Source organism: Bos taurus, chromosome X (assembly GCF_002263795.3).
Source record: "Bos taurus isolate L1 Dominette 01449 registration number 42190680 breed Hereford chromosome X, ARS-UCD2.0, whole genome shotgun sequence".
In the NCBI taxonomy this organism is placed as follows: Eukaryota; Metazoa; Chordata; class Mammalia; order Artiodactyla; family Bovidae; genus Bos; species Bos taurus.
The window spans coordinates 55,755,803-55,777,576 of NC_037357.1; the positions used below are offsets into that span (position 1 = coordinate 55,755,803).

Here is a 21,774-nt window from a genome sequence, read left to right on the forward strand (position 1 = left end):
AAATAACCTATAGCCCAGATTACTGTACCCAGTAAGGATCTCATTCAAATATGAAGGAGAAATCAAAAGCTTTACAGACAAGCAAAAGCTGAGAGAATTCAGCACCACCAAACCAGCTCTCCAACAAATGCTAAAGGATCTCCTCTAGACAGGAAACACAGAAAGGGTGTATAAACTCGAACCCATTAAGTAAATGGCAATGGGATCATACTTATCAATAATTACCTTAAACATAAATGGGTTGAATGCCCCAACCAAAAGACAAAGACTGGCTGAATAGATACAAAACCAAGACAGCAAAAGAGACACAGATGTATAGAACAGTCTTTTGGACTCTGTGGGAGAGGGAGAGGGTGGGATGATTTGGGAGAATGGCATTGAAACATGTATAATATCATATAAGAAATGAATCGCCAGTCCAGGTTTGATGCAGGATACAGGATGCTTGAGGCTGGTGCACTGGGATGACCCAGAGGGATGGTATGGGGAGAGAGATGGGAGGGGGTTCAGGACTGGGAACACGTGTACACCCATGGTGGATTCATGTTGATGTATGGCAAAACGAATACAATATTGTAAAGTAATTAGCCTCTAATTAAAATAAATAAATTTAAATTAAAAAAAAAAACCCAAGACCCCTATATATGTTGTCTACAAGACACCCACCTCAAAACAAGGGACACATACAGACTGAAAGTGAAGGTCTGGAAAAAGATATTCCATGCAAATAGAGACCAAAAGAGAGCAGGAGTTTCAATACTCATATCAGATAAAATAGACTTTAAAACAAAGGCTGTGAAAAGAGACAAAGAAGGACACTACAAAATGATCGAAGGATCAATCCAAGAAGAAGATAGAACAATTATAAATATATATGCACCCAACATAGAAGCACCGCAATATGTAAGGCAAATGCTAACAAGTATGAAAGGGGAAATTAACAACAACACAATATTAGTGGGAGACTTTAATACTTCACTCACACCTATGGATAAATCAACTAAACAGAAAATTAACAAGGAAACACAAACTAAATGATACAATAGACCAGTTAGACCTAATTGATAGCTATAGGACATTTCATCCCAAAACAATGAATTTCACCTTTTTCTCAAGCGCACCCGGAACCTTCTCCAGGACAGATCAGATTCTGGGCCATAAATCTAGCCTTGGTAAATTCAAAAAAATTGAAATCATTCCAAGCATCTTTTCTGACCACAATGCAGTAAGATTAGATCTCAATTACAGGAGAAAAACTGTTAAAAAATGCCAACATATGGAGGCTGAACAACGCACTGCTGAATAACCAACAAATCACAGAAGAAATCAAAAAAGAAATCAAATTATGCATAGAAACGAATGAAAATGAAAACACACAACCCAAAACCTGTGGGACACTGTAAAAGCAGTGCTAAGGGGAAGGTTCATAGCAATACAAGCATACCTCAAGAACCAAGAAAAAAGTCAAATAAATAACCTAACTCTACACCTAAAGCAACTAGAAAAAGAAGAAATGAAGAACCCCAGGGTTAGTAGAAGGAAAGAAATCTTAAAAATTAGGGCAGAAATAAATGCAAAAGAAACAAAAGCGAGCATAGCAAAAATCAACAGAGCCAAAAGCTGGTTCTTTGAGAGGATAAATAAAATTGACAAACCATTAGCCAGACTCATCAAGAAACAAAGGGAGAAAAATCAAATCAATAACATTAGAAATGAAAATGGAGAGATCACAACAGACAACACGGAAATACAAAGGATCATAAGAGACTACTATCAGCAATTATATGCCAATAAAACGGACAACTTGGAAGAAATGGACAAATTCTTAGAAAAGTACAGCTTTCCAAAACTGAACCAGGAAGAAATAGAAAATATTAACAAACCCATCACAAGCACGGAAATTGAAACTGTAATCGGAAATCTTCCAGCAAACAAAAGCCCAGGTCCAGATGGCTTTGCGGCTGAATTACACCAAAAATTTAGAGAGGAGCTAACACCTATCCTACTCAAACTCTTCCAGAAAATTGCAGAGGAAGGTAAACTTTCAAACTCATTCTATGAGGCCACCATCACCCTAATACCAAAACCAGACAAAGATGCCAGAAAGAGAGATAACTACAGGCCAATAACACTGATGAACATAGATGCAAAAATACTTAATAAAATTATTGCAAACAGAGTCCAACAACATATGAAAAATATCATACATCATGACGAAGTGGGCTTTATCCCAGGGATGCAAGGATTCTTCAATATCCGCAAATCAATCAATGTAATACACCACATTAACAAATTGAAAAATAAAAGCCATATGAGTATCTCAATAGATGCAGAGAAAGCCTTTGACAAAATTCAACATCCATTTATGATAAAATCTCTCCAGAAAGCAGGAATAGAAGGAACATACTTCAACATATTAAAAGCCATATATGACAAACCCACAACAAACATTATCCTCAATGGTGAAAAATTGAAAGATTTCCCCTAAAGTCAGGAACAAGACAAGGGTGCCCACTCTCACCACTTCTATTCAACATAGTTTTGGAAGTTTTGGCCACAGCAATCAGAGCTGAAAAAGAAATAAAAGGAATCCATATTGGAAAAGAAGAAGTAAAAACTCTCACTGTTCGGAGATGACATGATCTTCTATATAGAAAACCCTAAAGACTCCACCAGAAAATTACTAGAGGTAATCAATGAATTTAGTAAAGTTGCAGGATATAAAATCAACACACAGAAGTCCCTTGCATTCCTATACATTAAAAGTGAGAAAATAAAGAAATTAAGGAAACAGTTCCATTCACCATTGCAACGAAAAGAATAAAATACTTACGAATATATCTACCTAAAGAAACTAAAGACCTATATATAGAAAACTATAAAACACTGGTGAAAGAAATCAAAGAGGACACTAATAGATGGAGAAATATACCATGTTCATGTATTGGAAGAATCAATATAGTGAAAATGAGTATACTACCCTAAGCAATCTATAGATTCAATGCTGCTGCTGCTGCGAAGTCACTTCAGTCATGTCTGACGCTGTGCTACCCCATAGACGGCAGCCCACCAGGCTCCCCCGACCCTGGGATTCTCCAGGCAAGAACACTGGAGTGGGTTGCCATTTCCTAGATTCAGTGCAATCCCTATCAAGCTACCAACGGTATTTTTCATAGAGCTAGAACAAACAATTTCACAATTTGTATGGAAATACAAAAAACCTTGAATAGCCAAAGCAATCTTGAGAAAGAAGAATGGAACTGGAGGAATCAACCTGCCTGACTTCAGGCTCTACTACAAGGCCACGGTCATCAAGACAGTATGGTACTGGCACAAAGACAGAAATATAGATCAATGGAACAAAATAGAAAGCCCAGAGATAAATCCACGCACCTATGGACACTTTATCTTTGACAAAGGAGTCAAGAATAAACAATGGAGAAAAGACAATCTCTTTAACAAGTGGTGCTGGGAAAACTGGTCAACCACTTGTAAAAGAATGAAACTAGAACACTTTCTAACACCATACACAAAAATAAACTCAAAATGGATTAAAGATCTAAATGTAAGACCAACAACTATAAAACTCCTAGAGGAGAACATAGGCAAAACATTCTCTGACATACATCACAGCAGGATCCTCTATGACCCATCTCCCAGAATATTGGAAATAAAAGCAAAAATAAACAAATGGGACCTAATTAAACTTCAAAGCTTCTCCACAACAAAGGAAACTATAAGCAAGGTGAAAAGAGAGCCTTCAGAATGGGAGAAAATAATAGCAAATGAAGCAACTGACAAACAGCTAATCTCAAAAATATACAAGCAACTCCTACAGCTCAATTCCAGAAAAATAAACGACCCAATCAAAAAATGGGCCACAGAACTAAACAGACATTTCTCCAAAGAAGACATACAGATGGCTAACAAACATATGAAAAGGTGCTCAATACCACTCATTATCAGAGAAATGCAAATAAAATGCAAATGCAAATCAAAACCACAAAACCATTTCATGCCAGTCAGAATGGCTGTGATCCAAAAGTCTACAAGCAATAAATGCTGGAGAGGGTGTGGAGAAAAGGGAACCCTCTTACACTGTTGGTGGGAATGCAAACTAGTACAGCCACTATGGAGAACAGTGTGGAGACTCCTTAAAAAACTGGAAATAGAACTGCCTTATGACCCAGAAATCCCACTTCTGGGCATACACACCAAGGAAAACAGAATTGAAGGAGACATGTGTACCCCAATGTTCATCACAGTGCTGTTTATAATAGCCAGGACATGGAAGCAACCTAGATGTCCATCAGCAGATGAATGGATAAGAAAGCTGTAGTACATAGACACAATGGAGTATTACTCAGCCATTAAAAAGAATACATTTGAATCAGTTCTAATGAGGTGGATGAAACTGGAGCCTATTATACAGAGTGAAGTAAGCCAGAAAGAAAAACACCAATACAGTATACTAACACATATATATGGAATTTAGAAAGATGGTAATGATAACCCTGTATGCGACAGCAAAAGAGACACAGATATATAGAACAGTCTTATGGACTCTGTGGGAGAGGGCGAGGGTGGGATGATTTCGGAGAATGGCATTGAAACATGTATAATATCATATGTGAAATGAATCGCCAGTCCAGGTTTGATGCATGATACAGGATGCTCGAGGCTGGTGCACTGGGATGACCCAGAGGGATGGTTTGGGGAGGGAGGTGGGAGGGAGGTTCAGAATGGGGAACATGTGTACACCCGTGGTGGATTCATGTTGATGTATGGCAAAACAAATACAATATTGTAAAGTAATTAGCCTCCAATTAAAATAAATAAATTTGTATTCAAAAAAAGAAAGTACAGCCTGAGCTCCCACAACAGGAGACTTCTCTTACCATTACTGTCATGGGGTGGGAGTGGGGAAAAGGGCTCCATGTAGCTACTAAGACAATAGGGAAAGGCAGAGGAAATAAGTTCTTTAATTAGAGTATAGATAAAGGAAAATAAATCAATCTTTTCTTACCACCAAATTAATTTAAAACATCTCAACTCTCTAACTGGAGCCTCGGCTGTATTTTCTCATGTTATAATAAATTTACATTATGAGTTAACTAGGATTCCACAAGGCAGGTGGAAACCTAATAACTATACTTAAAATTTCTATGGAAAAATATACTGTAAGTCTTGAGTAGTTGACTTTTTGAACTTTTGAAATATAAGCTAATTATAAATTAAGGATTGCCTGGATATACCTACAAGACTCAGAACATGTGTATGTATATATACACACATATACTCACAATTATATCAACATGTAGATGAATATGTAAAAGGGCAAATAAACTAGCTAATGAGTAAGTGAATAGAAAAATTAGAATAGAGACATACTTATTGGAAGAACAGAAAGAAAACCCTGAAAATTTTGGGAGACCATTAATTTTTTTACCCTCCTGGAAATAATCACAAAAAACTCACAACCTTTTTGTGCTCCTGAATATTTCCTGCTCCACTAACTACACCCAAAACTTCGCACCTCTGGAGGCATGTAAGGAACACTATAGAGGACAGGAGAAGGTGACTAGGTAAAGGAACAACAGAATGCTAATTTCATACTAAATTTTGGTTGTCTAAATAGATAAAGCAGTTAACACACCAGGTCAGTAGAGTCAGCAGGACTTTCAAATATATTCAGGTACTCAATGATGTCCTTGAGATCTTGGGTCATTTGTTTCATCTGAGCATCTACATTTTCTGCAAACTTGTAACTGAAAAGGAAGGTAAAATAAAGGGATTAACAAAAAAATGTTTTCTCCACTATGCACTGTTACTGACATACAAAGAATGATACTGCCAATTGAATTTGCCCTCGTTCCCCTATCTTCTCACTGTGTCTCCGTTACAACTAACAGCACATTTTTATGGATGTAACATTCACGACTATATTCTAAAAAGACTACATAGATGAAGGCTTTTATGCACTTTGCCATTTTTACAGTCACCCATTACCTCACCTATTAGATATCAGAATAAATCCATAGGTTACTTAGTTATATGAGAAGTTATTTTGGTGTTTAGTGATTTTAAGAAATGCTGAAATGTCTGCAACAATTTTGAATACATAAATTTTCAAAGTAAAATCTCATACAAATACATACCATCATCCAAGAAAAGATATTTTAAGAAATGAGACTCATAACAATCAAAGTCAAAAAAATCTGTTGAGTTCACAACAAGTCGATTATTTGGCTAAATTCTCAAGATTTCCATCCCAAGTATTTGTGTGTGTACACACACACAGTTAACCTAGTCAATGAATATGTTTATGAGAATTAAAGTGAGCAAAGGACTTTTCAATGTCTATCAGTTCAGTTTGGTTCAGTTCAGTTGCTCAGTCATATCCGACTCTTTGCAACCCCATAGACTGCAGCACACCAGGCCTCCCTGTCCATCACCAATTCCTGGAGTTTACCCAAACTCATGTCCATCGAGTTGGTGATGCCATACAATCATCTCGTCCTCTGTCGTCCCCTTCTCTTCCCACCTTCAATCTTTCCCAGCATCAGGGTCTTTTCAAATGAGTCAGTACTTCCCATCGAGTGGCCAAAGTACTGGAGTTTCAGCTTCAGCATCAGTCCTTCCAATGAATATTCAGGACTGATTTCCTTTAGGATGGAATGGTTGGATCTCCTTGCAGTCCAAGGGACTCCCAAGAGTCTTCTCCAACACCATGGTTCAAAAGCATCAATTCTTCAGCACTCAGCTTTCCTTATAGTCTCTCTCTCACATCCATACATGACTACTGGAAAAACCATAGTCTTGACTAGACGGACCTTTGTCTATAAAGACTAAATAATTCAATTAAATTTATTTGTAACTACTGCCTTTCTGTCCCAAACTACTTATAGATAATTGGCTGCCTAGATTGTTGAAGATTCTAGTAAAGATTCCAATGCAATATAAATCTGACTACCTAAAAGCAATCAGAAAGAATATGCAGATCAGGAAGCAACAGTTAGAACTGGACATGGAACAACAGACTGGTTCCAAATAGGAAAAGGAGTATGTCAAGGCTGTATATTGTCACCCTGCTTATTTAACTTCTATGCAGAGTACATCATGAGAAACGGTGGGCTGGATGAAGCACAAGCTGGAATCAAGATTGCCAGGAGAAATATCAATAACCTCAGATATGCAGATGACACCACCCTGATGGCAGAAAGTGAAGAGGAACTAAAAAGCCTCTTGATGAAAGTGAAAGAGGAGAGTGAAAAAGTTGGCTTAAAGTTCAACATTCAGAAAACGAAGATCATGGCATCTGGTCCCATCACTTCATAGCAAATAGATGGGGAAACAGTGCCGGACTTTATTTTTTTGGGCTCCAAAGTCACTGCAAATGGTGACTGCAGCCATGAAATTAAAAGACACTTACTTATTGGAACAAAGTTATAACCAACCTAGATAGCATATTAAAAAGCAGAGACATTACTTTGCCAACAAAGGTCCATCTAGTCCAGGCTATGGTTTTTCAAGTAGGCATGCATGGATGTGAGAGTTGGATTGTGAAGAAAGCTGAGCACCAAATAATTGATGCTTTTGAACTGTGGTGTTGGAGAAGACTCTTGAGAGTCCCTTGGACTGCAAGGAGATCCAACCAGTCCATTCTAAAGGAGATCAGTCCTGGGTATTCATTGGAAGGACTGATGCTGAAGCTCAAACTCCAATACTTTGGTCATATGATGTGAAGAACCGACTCATTGGAAAAGACCCTGATTCTGGGAGGGATTGGGGGCAGGAGGAGAAGGGGACGACAGAGGATGAGATGGCTGGAGGGCATCACTGACTCGATGGACATGAGTTTGAGTGAACTCCGGGAGTTGGTGATGGACAGGGAGGCCTGGCGTGCTATGATTCATGGGGTCACAAAGAGTCGGACACGACTGAGCGACTGAACTGAATTGAAGTGAGTGTTTCTTCAACCTACAGGTAGGATCACATGGCTGAAAATGTAACTCTGTTTCCAAGAAAATGATAGAATGCATAGGATAATCAGTGAAATGAAAAGATTCACAAAGGCTGAAATACAATAGAAGAAACAGAGAGCTAGAGTTCATACAGATTAGCTGTACTTACCACATTTAATACATCTACAAAAAGTTAACTTGCAAGGTTTTAAAAAATAAGCTCAGTCTTAATTCACTAATAAGCCATTCATAAAATCAATCAGATTTAGTTTACGTAGCACATTCATACATGTTCTTCTAATAACATTTTATAATTTGGCCTTATTACCAAATCTCAGTTCTAAAGAAATAAAGTTACTGTGGGAATATTGGCAATATATTGACCAAAGGTAAAGACCAAATCACACACAAATAAAATATATTCAGGTAAAGACCAAATCACACACAAATAAAATATATTCAGGTAAAGACCAAATCACACACAAATAAAATATATTCAGGTAAAGACCAAATCACACACAAATAAAATATATTCAATCTAAGACATCGACAAAACCATTCAATGTTTAAAAGCCACACAGTCTGAGCCTAGATTAACAAATTTCCTTCAGAATAAGAAATGGACTTATCACTGAAGCAATTGCATCAACATTAGGTTTAAAAGAGTCAGTATAAATAGGAGGTCATAAATATTCTGTAATATCATGATACCACACACATAAAATTTGTATTTCTAATTTAAGAACAAACTTGACAAATATAAAAACTTAACAGTGGTCATGTCTAATCCTGAGATTAATAACAGTTTACAAAATGCTACAAAACAAAACTGCCAGAATGACTACTTCACTTTCAAGCATCCTGAAAATATAAACAGCAATCAAATAAGTTGATAAATGGCAACTACCAGAACTTGCACTTTTCTCCCAATTTTTATTCCCTGCCTTCAAAGTCATTTTTATCTTTGTTTAGTAGCTAAGACCTGCCCTATTCCTCAATCTTTATTTAGTTACTTACGTCTTCTCATGCTCATCTATATACTGTGGATAAACAGACCCACTATGGTCCTTTAGAGACTCCTCCAAAGGGATAAAGAGATCTTCCAGTTCCCTCTGCTGTGATAGGATAAAATCCAATTCTTGTTCCAGCCTGGAAAAAAAAGTCAATAGAAAGGCTAATGAAACGAATTTTGAGTGACACAATAAATGTCAGTAAACCATAACAAGGAAAAACAACCATACAAAGACATAGATCTTTAATCTTCCAACCTAGGGAAGCTAAGGTTCTACCTTTTCTGATGCAGTTTCACTTTTTCTACTTCTCCATGTAAAGCAGTTATCTATAAAGGAAAATAAGAATATAATAGTATAAATATTTGAATTTATATTGTAACTGTAAGGCAATATTTATTTTGTAATATACACTTCAAGTATGAAAGAGTTCCTAATTCAGGGCACTTATTATCTAAGGAAAATATTTTTAAGTTTATCACTAATATTGAAAAGAAAAATTAACCATGAAACATGGGTCTATTTTCCTGTGTTCATCAGAAAATACTTACACAATGCAGGTAAATTAATGAGAACATCTTCTTACCTTCTCACCATTCTCCATCAATGTATAGTCCCAAGCATTGACCAGGGTGGCCTGGTGAAGAAAGTATTTCTCTTGATCCTCTAACTCAAGGTTCCATTTGTTTACCAGACCGTCCAGCTGACCATATGTCATCACAGGAGTTATGATTGCACTAAAAAGGATACAGTATGATCGGATGATCATACTTTCCAAAGTATGATCAGATTTTTAAAAGTATAACACAGAAGAACTTAGAGGAAAAAATATCACATTTTACAGACATTTCTCCAACCTGCTCCCTAACAAAACCACCAAAACTGGTAAAGATTATTTCAAAAACAACCATTCAAAGTCTCTGGAAGTTATCCTAAGGAAATACAGCAAATGTAAAACGATAAATCTTTCAGAAAAAAATTAGGAGAAAATCTTTGGAATCTAGGCAAAGAGTTCTTAAACTTGACACTAAAAGCACATTCATTAAAGGAAAAAGTGATAAATCAGACCTTGTCAATTAAGTTTTGTTTGGTGAAACACTCTTTAATTACAGAGTTAGAAAAAACTGTTCATAAACCACATATCTGACAAAGGGCAGGTATCTAGAATACATAAAACTCTCAAAACTTAGTAAAAACAAAATTCAAGTAGAAATGGACAAAAGGTATGAACAGACACTTCATCAAAGAGGATATGCAGATGGGAAATAAACATATGAAAAGATGTCCAACATCATTAGTCATCAGGGGAATGCATATTAAAACTACTATGAGCTGGAGAAGACTCTTGAGAGTCCCTTGGACTGCAGAGATCAAACAAGTCAATCCTAAAGAAAATCAACCTTGAATATTCATTGGAAGGGCTGATACTGGAAGCTGAAGTTCCAATGCTTTGGCCATCTGATGCAGAGTTGAATACTGGAAAAGACCCTGATGCTGGTAAAGATTGAGGGTAGGAGAAGAAGGGGGCAACAGAGGATAAGATGGCTGGATGGCATCACCGACTCAATGGACATGAGTTTGAGCAAACTCTGGGAGAGACTGAAGGACAGGGAAACCTGGCAGGCTGCAGTCCATGGGGTGGCAAAGAGTCGGACACAACTGAGCAACTGAACAACAAAAATGAAAAAATAGTGACAATACCAAATCCTGGTGAGAATATGGACAAGCTGGATCTCTCATACATTGTTGTTGGAGAGGTAAAATGGCACAGCCACTCTGGAAAAAATTTATAGCAATTTCCTTAAAAACGAAACTTGCAACTGCCATACCACCCAGTAACTGTACAGATGGGCTGTACAGAGAAATGAGAGTTAGGTTCACCAAAAGTGTTAGTTGTTCAGTCAAGTCCGACTCTTTGCAACCCCATGGACCATAGCCCCAAAGGATCCTCTGTCCATGGAATTCTCCAGGCAAGAATACTGGAATGGGTAGTCATTCCTTTCTTCAGGGGATCTTCCCGACCCAGGGATTGAACCTGGGTCTCCTGCATTGCAGGAAGATTCTTTACCATCTGAGCTACCAGAGAAGACCAGGTTCACCAAAATCCTGTACACAAATGTTCATAGCAGCTTTACTCATAATAGCCCCAAACTGGCATAAATTATAAGAATTCAGGCTCTAGAGCTTGACTGCCTGAATTTTAATCCTGGCTCAACCATTACCAAGTATATGACCAGAGGCAGATTATAAAATCTTAATGTGGTCTAGTTTCCTCATCTATAAAGTGAGAACAAAATAGTACCTAACTCATAAAGTTATTGTGAGGATTAAATGATATGATGTTTGTGTAAAGCACTGTCATATTGCTCAACATATAGTAATCACATAATAAATATTATCTATTATTCGCAACAGTAATAATTGTATTATAATGATATTCAGAAGACAAAAGTATCCTTTTAGTTGTTCAACTTCTAAGAAACAGAAAGCCTTTCTCTAACTGCTCCTTGACTCTGAGTCATTTACCTAACTTTCAAACACTATTCTAAAGATATACAAGCAAACTATGTCTTGTGTATGACAAATAAAATGAAAATGATACAAATTTTCAAATGAATACTTACTTAACAGTCGGAGTAAAAGGTATAGATGTAATGCTGACTGGAACAGTGTTATTAATCCCAATTGATGTCAGTGGTTTTAGGTTCAAGGTAAAGCTACTAGTGGCAGTAGTAGTGGTGGTGGTGGTAACAGTGGTGGTAGTGGTGGTTGATGCTATAGCTGGAAAATGAAGTGTATAATGTTAATAATAAGTAAGAAATTTTAAAACTCAGCACTTGATCATTCAGGATAAAAAAACCATAGAAGTGCTTTTTAATGTGAATTTGAATTCAAAGTTGTAATGGGTTTTAACTCAACATTGTTATAATATATGGCAGGCCAGTTACCTGGATTAAGCTTCCTGCTAAAAACTGAAAATCTTGGATAAATGTGTAGAAAAATAAAATTTATAACCTAACCAGACCTATAACCATTAAAGAAATTGAATCAATCCTCTAAACTCTTCCCATAAAGAAAACTCCGGACCCAGATAACCTCACTGGTTCATTCAGTTCAGTTCAGTCACTCAGTCGTGTCCGACTCTTTGCAACCCCATGAATCGCAGCACGCCAGGCCTCCCTGTCCATCACCAACTCCCGGAGTTCACTCAAACTCATGTCCATCGAGTCAGTGATGCCATCCAGCCATCTCATCCTCTGTAGTCAGTCCCCTTCTCCTCCTTCCCTCAATCCCTCCCAGCATCAGGGTCTTTTCCAACGAGTCAACTCTTTGCATGAGGTGGCCAAAGTACTGGAGTTTGAGCTTCAGCATCAGTCCTTCCAATGAACACCCAGGACTGATCTCCTTTAGAATGGACTGGTTGGATCTCCTTGCAGTCCAAGTGACTCCAAAGAGTCTTCTCCAACACCACAGTTCAAAAGCATCAATTCTTTGGTGCTCAGCTTTCTTCACAGTCCAACTCTCACATCCAACCTCACTGGTAAGTTCTGCTAAACTTTGAAGAAAAGAATAATTGCAATCTTACACAAAATCTCTGTACATCTCTAACCTTGCATACTTACTTGAATATATCTGTGTAATTAATCCTAGAAATGAAATTGCTAGACCAAAGGGTCAGCATGCTCTAAATTGTAATTATTTCTTTCCAAATTCCCCTGTCAAAAAAATATTGCCAATTTGTACTCCTATCAGTAGGGAAGACTGCTGCTTCTCTACACCATAGCTCATAATTGGCATACATCTTAGCCAGTATTATAGTTAAAAGCCCCACTGTTTTGTGCATTGTTTGTTAAGTGCTCATTGTGTAAGAAGGAACCAAAACTGACATAAAAGTTCAGAAAACTAAGAGAGAACTACAGGTAGAAGAGAAGTGGGCAATAAACATGGGGAAGGACAGAGTTACTAAAACTCTATCCTTTGATCCTAGATCACAAGGGTGGGCATCTACACTACTGGCAGCCTATGAGAGGGTCTGGCACAAAAAGCTCTAGCCAAACAGGGATAAAAGATGGGTCAAAATCTCAGTTTCAAAAATTTAGAACTGTGGAAAGAATCAGATGGCAGGTAAAAATATGGAAGTATTTCCAGAAATATGGAAAGCATCAGACTCTAAGCAGAAATTTGGAAATATTTCCAAACATGTAGAAAGAATCAGACAATAGACAGAGGGGAGCTGAAAGGACTGACAGAGGGAAAACGTGAAGTAAAATTAAAGAGTCATGAGCAAGTCAAAATTAAAAATAAGCTAAAATAGTATGGCAGAAAAAGGGGTAGAGAAACCAAAAAGAAGTTAAAAAAGATTTTAAAAAAGACAAAAGGAGAATGGCTAAATTATGTTTATGCAACATTAAATTCAGGAGGTCCCTAAAGCTGACTTTAAAACAACTTCTAAATTCTAATTTCCTTAAAGTTCATTGCCATGATAATACCTGTATTAGCTTTCCACAAGATTTCATTTCCCTTTTGGCCACAAGGATCCTTACAATAATTCTCCCATTCTTTGTGTTAGAAAGTGGAATGGGCAAGAGAAGATCATGTCCAAATACCAAAGATCTCTGGGGTCATCATCACTTAAAACACTGCAGAGATTACAGACTAGATCCCACATAGCATTCTTTACTGACACATGTCATCACCTTCTTCATCTAAGAATAAAAAACCTGATCTGAAAAGAATTCCTTCTTCAGAAATGCTGAAAATTAATGCCATTATCAAGACCCCCCCTTTACTGATTAATCATTCTAACATTGTATAATTACTACATTCAAGACAGAAAAACAGATAAACCATCAAGAAAAACACAAGTCTTTCTTGTAAAGGAGCTTATCTTCACCCAAAGAAGTTTTTTTATTTTTTTAAGTCAGCACTTCCTGACATGGACAGATGTCCAAAGATAATATATACTTAAGAAAATGGCAAATTCTAAGATTAAGTGTGTGTATCCCATTTTTTGAAAACAACAACAACAACAACAACAACAACAAACACATTTAATGTATGTTTGTATGTGTTTGGAAAAAAGGCTGTTAAGGAAAGAACCATACTGTTCCCTCTAGAGTGTGTGATATATGTATGTATGCATGTGTATATGGTTTCTGTAATATTTAGAAAAGCAACTACCATCACTACCACTAAACAAAGAAATTAACATAAATCAATGCCTCTCCAAAGATGCTGTGTGATACCTTCAGGAAAATTAATACCTGTCAGTCTAAACACAAAGGAATCAAGTCATAAAAAATAGTATGATTATTTTAAACTTTTTTATATAGTATTTTTTTATTCCTTATTTTTATGGTATTTTTAAAAGGTATAAATTAGCTCTGTCATAGTATACAATATTAAAATGACAATAATATTTCAACTAATTCCAAAAGAAGCAATAGTTTTGAGAATAAAGGTTCTATCACAGTCTGATTTTACAAGTTACAGCTCTGGTCAAAACTAAATACGAGTCAACTCCATGTTATCTGTGTACTAAAAGGAAAGCACTGTTCTATAAATAATAGAAAATAATTACATAACAAATTTGGATTTACATTTAAATAAATCTCATTCTGATCATCTTAAAAATCAATACATAACAAAGTGAGTGCTCAATGTGCTATGCTCAGTGTGCTCAGTAGTGTCCAACTCTTTGACATCCCATGGACTGTATGTAATCCACCAGGCTCCCCTGTCCATGGTATCCTCCAGGCAAGAATACTGAAGTGGGTTGCCATTTCCTCCTCCAGGGGATCTTCCTGACCCAGGGATCGAACCACATCTCCTGCACCTCCTGCACTGGCAGGTGGATTCTTTACCACTGCACCACCTGGGAAGCCTAAAATAGTGAGACCATCCTTTAAAAGACCCCACAATTCAATTTTCCTATCCTGTCTGATCAACAACTATGTACCTTATTCCATGCTAGGAATGGACAGCATTACTCACTTCTTAAGACTCACTTTAGATTCACTTTCTTAAGACTCATGCAAAAGATGAGACTGACAACAAACAAGCTTCTCTTAAAACTTGCTGATTATATCTAGGACAGAAAACAATCCCAAACAGTGATAGATTTACAGACCCAGATATCTGAGAGCTGCCCTACAGGGCTAATTTGTGAGATGAATCTGAGCAAGTAAATATACTTGGGGAGAAAGAAAGGTGAGTAGGGAAAAAAACAACTCTGGGCTGGGTGTACTGAGTTGAAACATATCTGATGGGAGGTGGGTTAACAACACAAGGCAATGGTAGATACATGGGCTTGTAGCAGTGGTGCCAGTATGCAGGAAGGAATTTGAAGACTTGGGTGGGGGTGAGGTACGGCAGAGTCATCAAAGAGCTTGCAAATTCATACTTCACTGACTCAACCCAGGACTGAAAGAATCAATTTTTTGTTCAGCATTTTATAAGGGAAACTATGTGTTACATTTTTTTTGTAAATACAATAACTTAAAAAGTTCTCAAGCCATACCCTTCATAATGCTCATAGGATGGCCAGTTAGCCAAATACACAGAAGAAACTCAGTTAAGTGTTGGTCATGCAAAAGATGGTGTACATCTCCGTTTATGAATAATTACTTTAAACTTAAGAGGGGCTGACTTTTAGCTTATGACAGGTTTGAAGAAAGATTCATTTCAGCCCTAAGTAAACTTTTTAAAGTGAAAACAAACAACACTTCCCTAAAGTGGAGTCTAACTTAAATGATAGGTTTAAGTAGTAACTGACCTCTAACCACCCAGCTCACAATAGGTAACAGTCAATGGATAACTATAGGTAATAGGCAATGGATAACTAGGGGCTTCCTTGGTGACTCAGATGGTAAAGAACCTGCCTGCAATGCAGGAGACCTGTGTTTGATTCCTGGGTTGGGAAGATCCCCTGGAGAAGGGAATGGCTACCCATTTAAGTATTCCTGCCTGGAGAATTCCATGGACAGAGGAGCCTGGTGGGCTCCAGTCCATGGGGTTGCAAAGAGTAGGACACGACTGAACAACTAACACTTTCACTAATGGATAACTAAGTTTTCTTTAATTTACAACCTACCTAGGACCTAACTGGCAGAAATAAATTTAGGATACATCTACAGAAACTCTTGTAATTAACTTTAGGAGAGGATCAACACAGGTCAAATCTTAGATTAATTTTTAGAGACTAAAACTAGGAATCCCAATATATTGGGTCACTTTAAACAGTATGATCAATAATAAAAATGTTTAAGCTTCAAAGTTGACAAGAGTTTGATAGCAGCTCTGATTATAGTCATCTAAAAGAAGTAATATCATTGGTATCAACTATGTCCTTCCACGCTTCGACAATTCTCAACATTGATGTACCTTTTGGATACTCCGATGAGATGATCAAAACCAACTGAATCCTAGAAACTACGGAATACAACCTACTTACTGTTGTTACATTTCCAGTGAGCATCCAAATACATCCCAATAATCGTAAAATCTTACTAGATGCAACAGCAGCTGCTCCATATGCTCCAGAGAAACTTAATCCAAATCCCAAAGATGTATCACCAAACATTCCAGTGGAAGTTACTGGGGCATCAACTGCAGAGAATAACATAATACTACCTATTACCCTTTTAATCAAAAATAGTGAATGAAGAATTTATATAGAGTATTTTTCATCTGAGGAGTCCTTTAGTAACTTTGGCTAAACTTAAAAAAACTATAGTCAACCCATTTAAATGAAAAGTGCAGAAAAGGCATAGATAGAGACAAAAAGTAGATCAGTAGTTGTCTGGGGCTGAGAGATCTCATTGGGATGATACAAATGTTCTAAAACTGGATTATTGTGATTGTTATACAATTCAGTAAATTTATTAAAAATCACTGAAATATACACTTAAAATAATTTTATGACATGTAGATTATACCTCCTCATTAAAGTTAATTTTAAAAAACAATGTGGTCAAGATTTCTTTTCATTTTCTAGGCAAGGACATCAAGGACAGGAAAGAAAAAAAAAAACCTATCAAAGGTCAGAAGTCAAGACTTTGAAAATGGAATTCATTCAATAATTCTAACTCCCAACCTCAGATAGGGTCATATTCACAACATCTATTATACTTGAGAAAGATATTATATATCAAGAGGTTTCCAGAATCTCAGTCATGTCTCAAGATTAAAATCATCCCTACTTGGAAGAAAATACAACTCAAGTGGCAACCTGCAATTTCAACCAATGTTCACCTATGCCAACTGCACAAGATGATGGGAATGGCAAGCCACCATTTTTCATGCTGAACTACGTATTAGCAATTCCTGGCAAGTTTTATTACCAGAAATGGTGACAATTTTGCTATAACAGAGCTTTGGGAGGACCATATTACTGCTAGGATTATAATAACAAAGTCTAATGGTTAATATCATGGCACTGTGCAGATGCCTCCAAAGCACCAGCAGTTTATGTGGACCTGTAAAAAATAATTACCTAAGATATATACAGAATTCAATATTCTCAACATTTGTTATTACTCTACTAATAGAAGATGTGTAGCAAAGAAGTTGGGTTATGAGATAATTAATGTCCCACTTCTCAGCTCAAAACATCCAGGTGTTCATCTTTAAGAGGAGAGAACAGGAGGCATCTCACAGTGTCATAAAAGTACAATACTACAGCTAGTCCTTTTGTCATGTAACACTTCTTATAGGTAAAATGTAAGGATCACAAACCTGGTCTATATAGAAGAATAAAATACAGCAAGGCTCCAACATTTGTTTCCCATTTTATCTGATTCACAAGGATAATAAGAGTTCTAACCTTCAAACATACTTGGCAAAACTCCCACTCTTCCTATTCCCATTAGCTTCAAGAAGTTGTTTCAAAACATTACAATGTTAATGAATTATATGCTTAAAATCATTACGTTAAGCTGTAATAATCATGTTAATATAAAATTCACAACGGAAGCCATGACAATTAGGTTCTTAAGCAAAGCTAGTACTGATATCAGCAATTACAGATGGGATCGAGCATAATGATAACTTATGAGGTGTCAGAGATCCATAGCTTATACTGGCAAATTGAGTTAAATGGCCTAATACGAAATAATAGTATTTTCTTTGCAACTAGTAACTTACATGAGGGCCCAGTAGCAGCAGTGCAGATAGAAGAATCTGAAAATGGGGTAAATAGCATGGTGTTTGAACTAGCAGTGGCAGCAAAAGTAGATGCTGGAGTAACCCTAAATTAAAGTAACAAGCAAAAGGAAAAAGTCAAAATCATTTTTTAACAAGTAACACAATTATAACAAACTTTACTTATATAGAGAAATAACAACAAAGCAAGGAAAATTAATAAATATGACATAGTAAAAGTGAAGTCACTCAGTTGTGTCCGACTCTTTGCGACCCCATGGACTGTAGCCTACCAGGCTCCTCTGTCCATAGGGTTTTCCAGGCAATAGTACTGGAGTGGATTGCCATTTCCTTCTCCAGGGGATCTTCCTGACCCAGGGATCGAACCCAGGTCTCCCACATTGTAGACAGACGCTTTACCGTCTGAGCCACCGGGAAAGTCCTGTCATGACATAGTAAAATTCTGATTTAAAAAATAGTTCATCAGTACTGCTTAGTATTGGCTTCCCAGGTGACTCAGTGGTAAAGAATCTGTCTGCCAGTGCAGAAGATGTGACTTCAGTCCCTGGGTCAGGAAGATCCCCAGAAGAAGGAAATTGCAACCCACTCCAGTATTCTTGCCTAGAGAATCCCACTGAGAGAAGCCTGGTGGGTTACAGTCCACGTGTGTGCTCAGTCACTCTGTTGTGTTCAACTCTTTGCAACCCCATGGATTGTAGCCCACCAGGCTCCTCTGTCCATGGGATTTCCCAGGCAAGAATACTTGGGCTTGGTGGCTCATATGGTAAAGAATCTGCCTGCAATGCATGAGACCTGGGTTGGATCCTTGGGTTGGGAAGATTGCCCTGGAGAAGGAAATGGCAACCCACTCAGTATTCTTGTTTAGAAAACCCCATGGACAGAGAAGCCTGGTGGCTACAGTCCATGGGGTCACAAAGAGTCAGACACAACTGAGCAACTAACACTTTCACTTTCAAACACAAAAGGTTACATACTGTATGATTCTATTTATATGAAATGTCCAGAAAAGGCAAATCCATAGACAGAAAGTATAATAATGGTTAGTTATCAGGAGCTGGGAGGAGAGAGTAATGAGGAGTGACTGCTGACGGTTACAGGGTTTCTTCTTGGGGTGATGAGAATGTTCTTGAATTACACAGTAGTGATAGTTACACACTCTGTGAATACATTAAAAAAAACACTGAATTGTACATTTCAAAAGGGTGAATTTTAAAATATATGAATTATACCTTAATTATCTCATCATTTTAAAAATACATGATCATCTCAATAGAAGCAGAAAAAGCATTTGAGAAAATCCAACACTTTTTCATGATGAAAACACTCAACAAACTAGAAAAAGAAGGGAACTTCTTACACATGATTAAGGGTATTTATGAAAAACTTACAGCTAACATCAATCTTAATAGTGAAAGACTGAATACTTTTCCACTGCCACCAAAAACAAAACAAGGATGTCTGCTCTTACCACTTCAATAATACATAGAAAGTTTTTGCCACGACAATTAAGCAAGAAAACAAAGGCAACCAGATTGCAAAGAAGAAATAAAATTATCTCTATTAACAGATGATATGATCATGAATACATAACAACCTAAGGAATCCATAAAAAATCTATTAGAACAATAAACAAGTTCTGCAAAGTTGCAGGATACAAGATCAATATAAAAATAAATTTCAATTCTATATATTATCAATGAACAATCCAAAAATGAAATTAAGAATATTTCATTTATGATTATTCAAAATGAATAAAATAGTTATGTACAACCCTAACAAAAGAAGTGCAAGCCTTGTATCCAGAAAAACATAAAATAGTACTAAAAGAAAGACATCCTAAATAAATGGAAAGATCTCATGTGCATGAATCAGAAATTTTTATATTGTTAAGATGGTGTGGTAGACAGAAAAATGGTCCCCCAAAGATGGTCACATCCTAATACCCAGAGACTGTGAGCACATTACCTTATTTGACAAAAGAGATTTTACAGATGAGGTAATGGTCAAATTGGTTAAGTAACGTGATATAGGGAGTTTATCCTGGATTATCCAGGTAAGCAAAACTAAGGACATGAATCCTTAAATGTAGAGATCCTTTCCAGGCTGTGGTCAGAAGAAGATGGTGACTAAACAAGAATGGTCAGAAAGATGCAAAGTTGTTGGTACAAAGGGCCACCTAACACTTGAAATCATACTTAATGTCATCAGTCATTAGGAACTTGCAAATCAAAACCACAATGAGATACTATGTCATGGCAACTAGAATGGCTAAGGACTTCCCTTGTGGCTCAGCTGGTAAAGAATCTGCCTGCAATGCAGGAGACCTGAGTTCAATACCTGGGTTGGGAAGATCCCCTGGAGAAGGGAAAGGCTACCCACTCCAGTATTTTGGCCTACAGAATTCCATGAACTGTATAGTCCACAGGGTTGCAAAGAGTCAGACACAACCGAGCAACTTTCACATCAAAAAATAAAAAAGAGTGGCTAAAGTAAAAAAGACAGATAATATCAAGTGTTGGCAAGGAGATGGAGAAATTGGAAACCTCATGCAATGTTGATAGGAATGTAGAACAGTGTAGTCTCTTCAATAAAATTGTATGGCATTTTCTCAAAGTGTTCAACATAAAGTTACCATATGACCCAGTAATTCCACTTCTAGGAACACAAACAAAAGATATGATAATAGAGATCCACACTGAAATATGTACATGAATGTTCACAGAAGCATTATTCATAACAAAAGATGAAAGAAATCAATCCAAATAAATATCAACTGAGGAGATGATGAATAAAATGTAGTATATTAATACAATGGAATTTTATTTGGCCATAAAAAGGAAAAGAAGTATTGATATATGCTAAAACATGGATAAGCCTTGAAAACATGCTGAGGCTAATCACAAAATACCATATATTGTATGATTCTATTTATATGAAATGTCCAGAACAGAGCAGTCTAGAGACACAGAAAGCAGATTTGTGATTGCCAGAACTGGGGTGAAGAAAGAATGGGCAGTGACTGATAATGTGCATGGTGTTTCTTCAGTGGATGATGAAAATGTTGTAAAACGGACTTCAGCAATGACTGCATAACTCTGTGACTATCCTAAAAACCAATCAACTGTGCACTCTAAATGGGTAGATTATGTGGTATGTGAATTATACAATAAGTCTGTGAGAAAAAATAATAAATAGAAGTCTGGAATAAAGTTTCAGAAAACATTACTTGGCCGCTTGCTTGAAAATTTAAAATAAAAACTATAAAAGAAATAAAGTTTGAGAAATCAAGTACATGAAGACACAAATAAGATTAACTGGTTAACAGAAAACAGTTTATCTTTTCATCTTCACTATAGATCACTGCACAGGGCACATGATACTAAGTGCTCAATAAATATTTGTGCTGACCTTAACCAACCGTTTCCAGACTCCAATACATAATTACAGATATTCTTCTTCCTTTTCAAAGGGAAAAAAAGTTCTTAATAAGTAACTGCATTTGAATCTGTTGCTGCCTACATCCAACTGTTAAACAATTTATGACAATAAATAAGACCCTGCTATCCAAAACATGTAAGGCCACTGGGGGTTTGGGGACAGGGAGGAGATGCTGGGAAGGAACTGGGAACATTACCACC

The 21,774-nt window shown here is 36.8% G+C and overlaps 1 protein-coding gene across 1 annotated transcript in view; it reads right to left on the reverse strand.

The window, feature by feature from the left end:
- NUP62CL (nucleoporin 62 C-terminal like) overlaps positions 1-21,774 on the reverse strand; it is a 104,275-nt gene that overhangs the window by 34,471 nt on the left and 48,030 nt on the right. The window contains exons 3-9 of the mRNA XM_024988512.2: positions 18,119-18,222; positions 16,484-16,582; positions 11,599-11,755; positions 9,561-9,744; positions 9,254-9,303; positions 8,982-9,113; positions 5,657-5,768 (exon numbers count right to left, since the gene is read on the reverse strand). Of these exons, the coding sequence (XP_024844280.2) occupies positions 5,657-5,768; positions 8,982-9,113; positions 9,254-9,303; positions 9,561-9,744; positions 11,599-11,755; positions 16,484-16,582; positions 18,119-18,222 (838 nt within the window). The remainder of the gene's footprint in view (positions 1-5,656; positions 5,769-8,981; positions 9,114-9,253; positions 9,304-9,560; positions 9,745-11,598; positions 11,756-16,483; positions 16,583-18,118; positions 18,223-21,774) is intronic.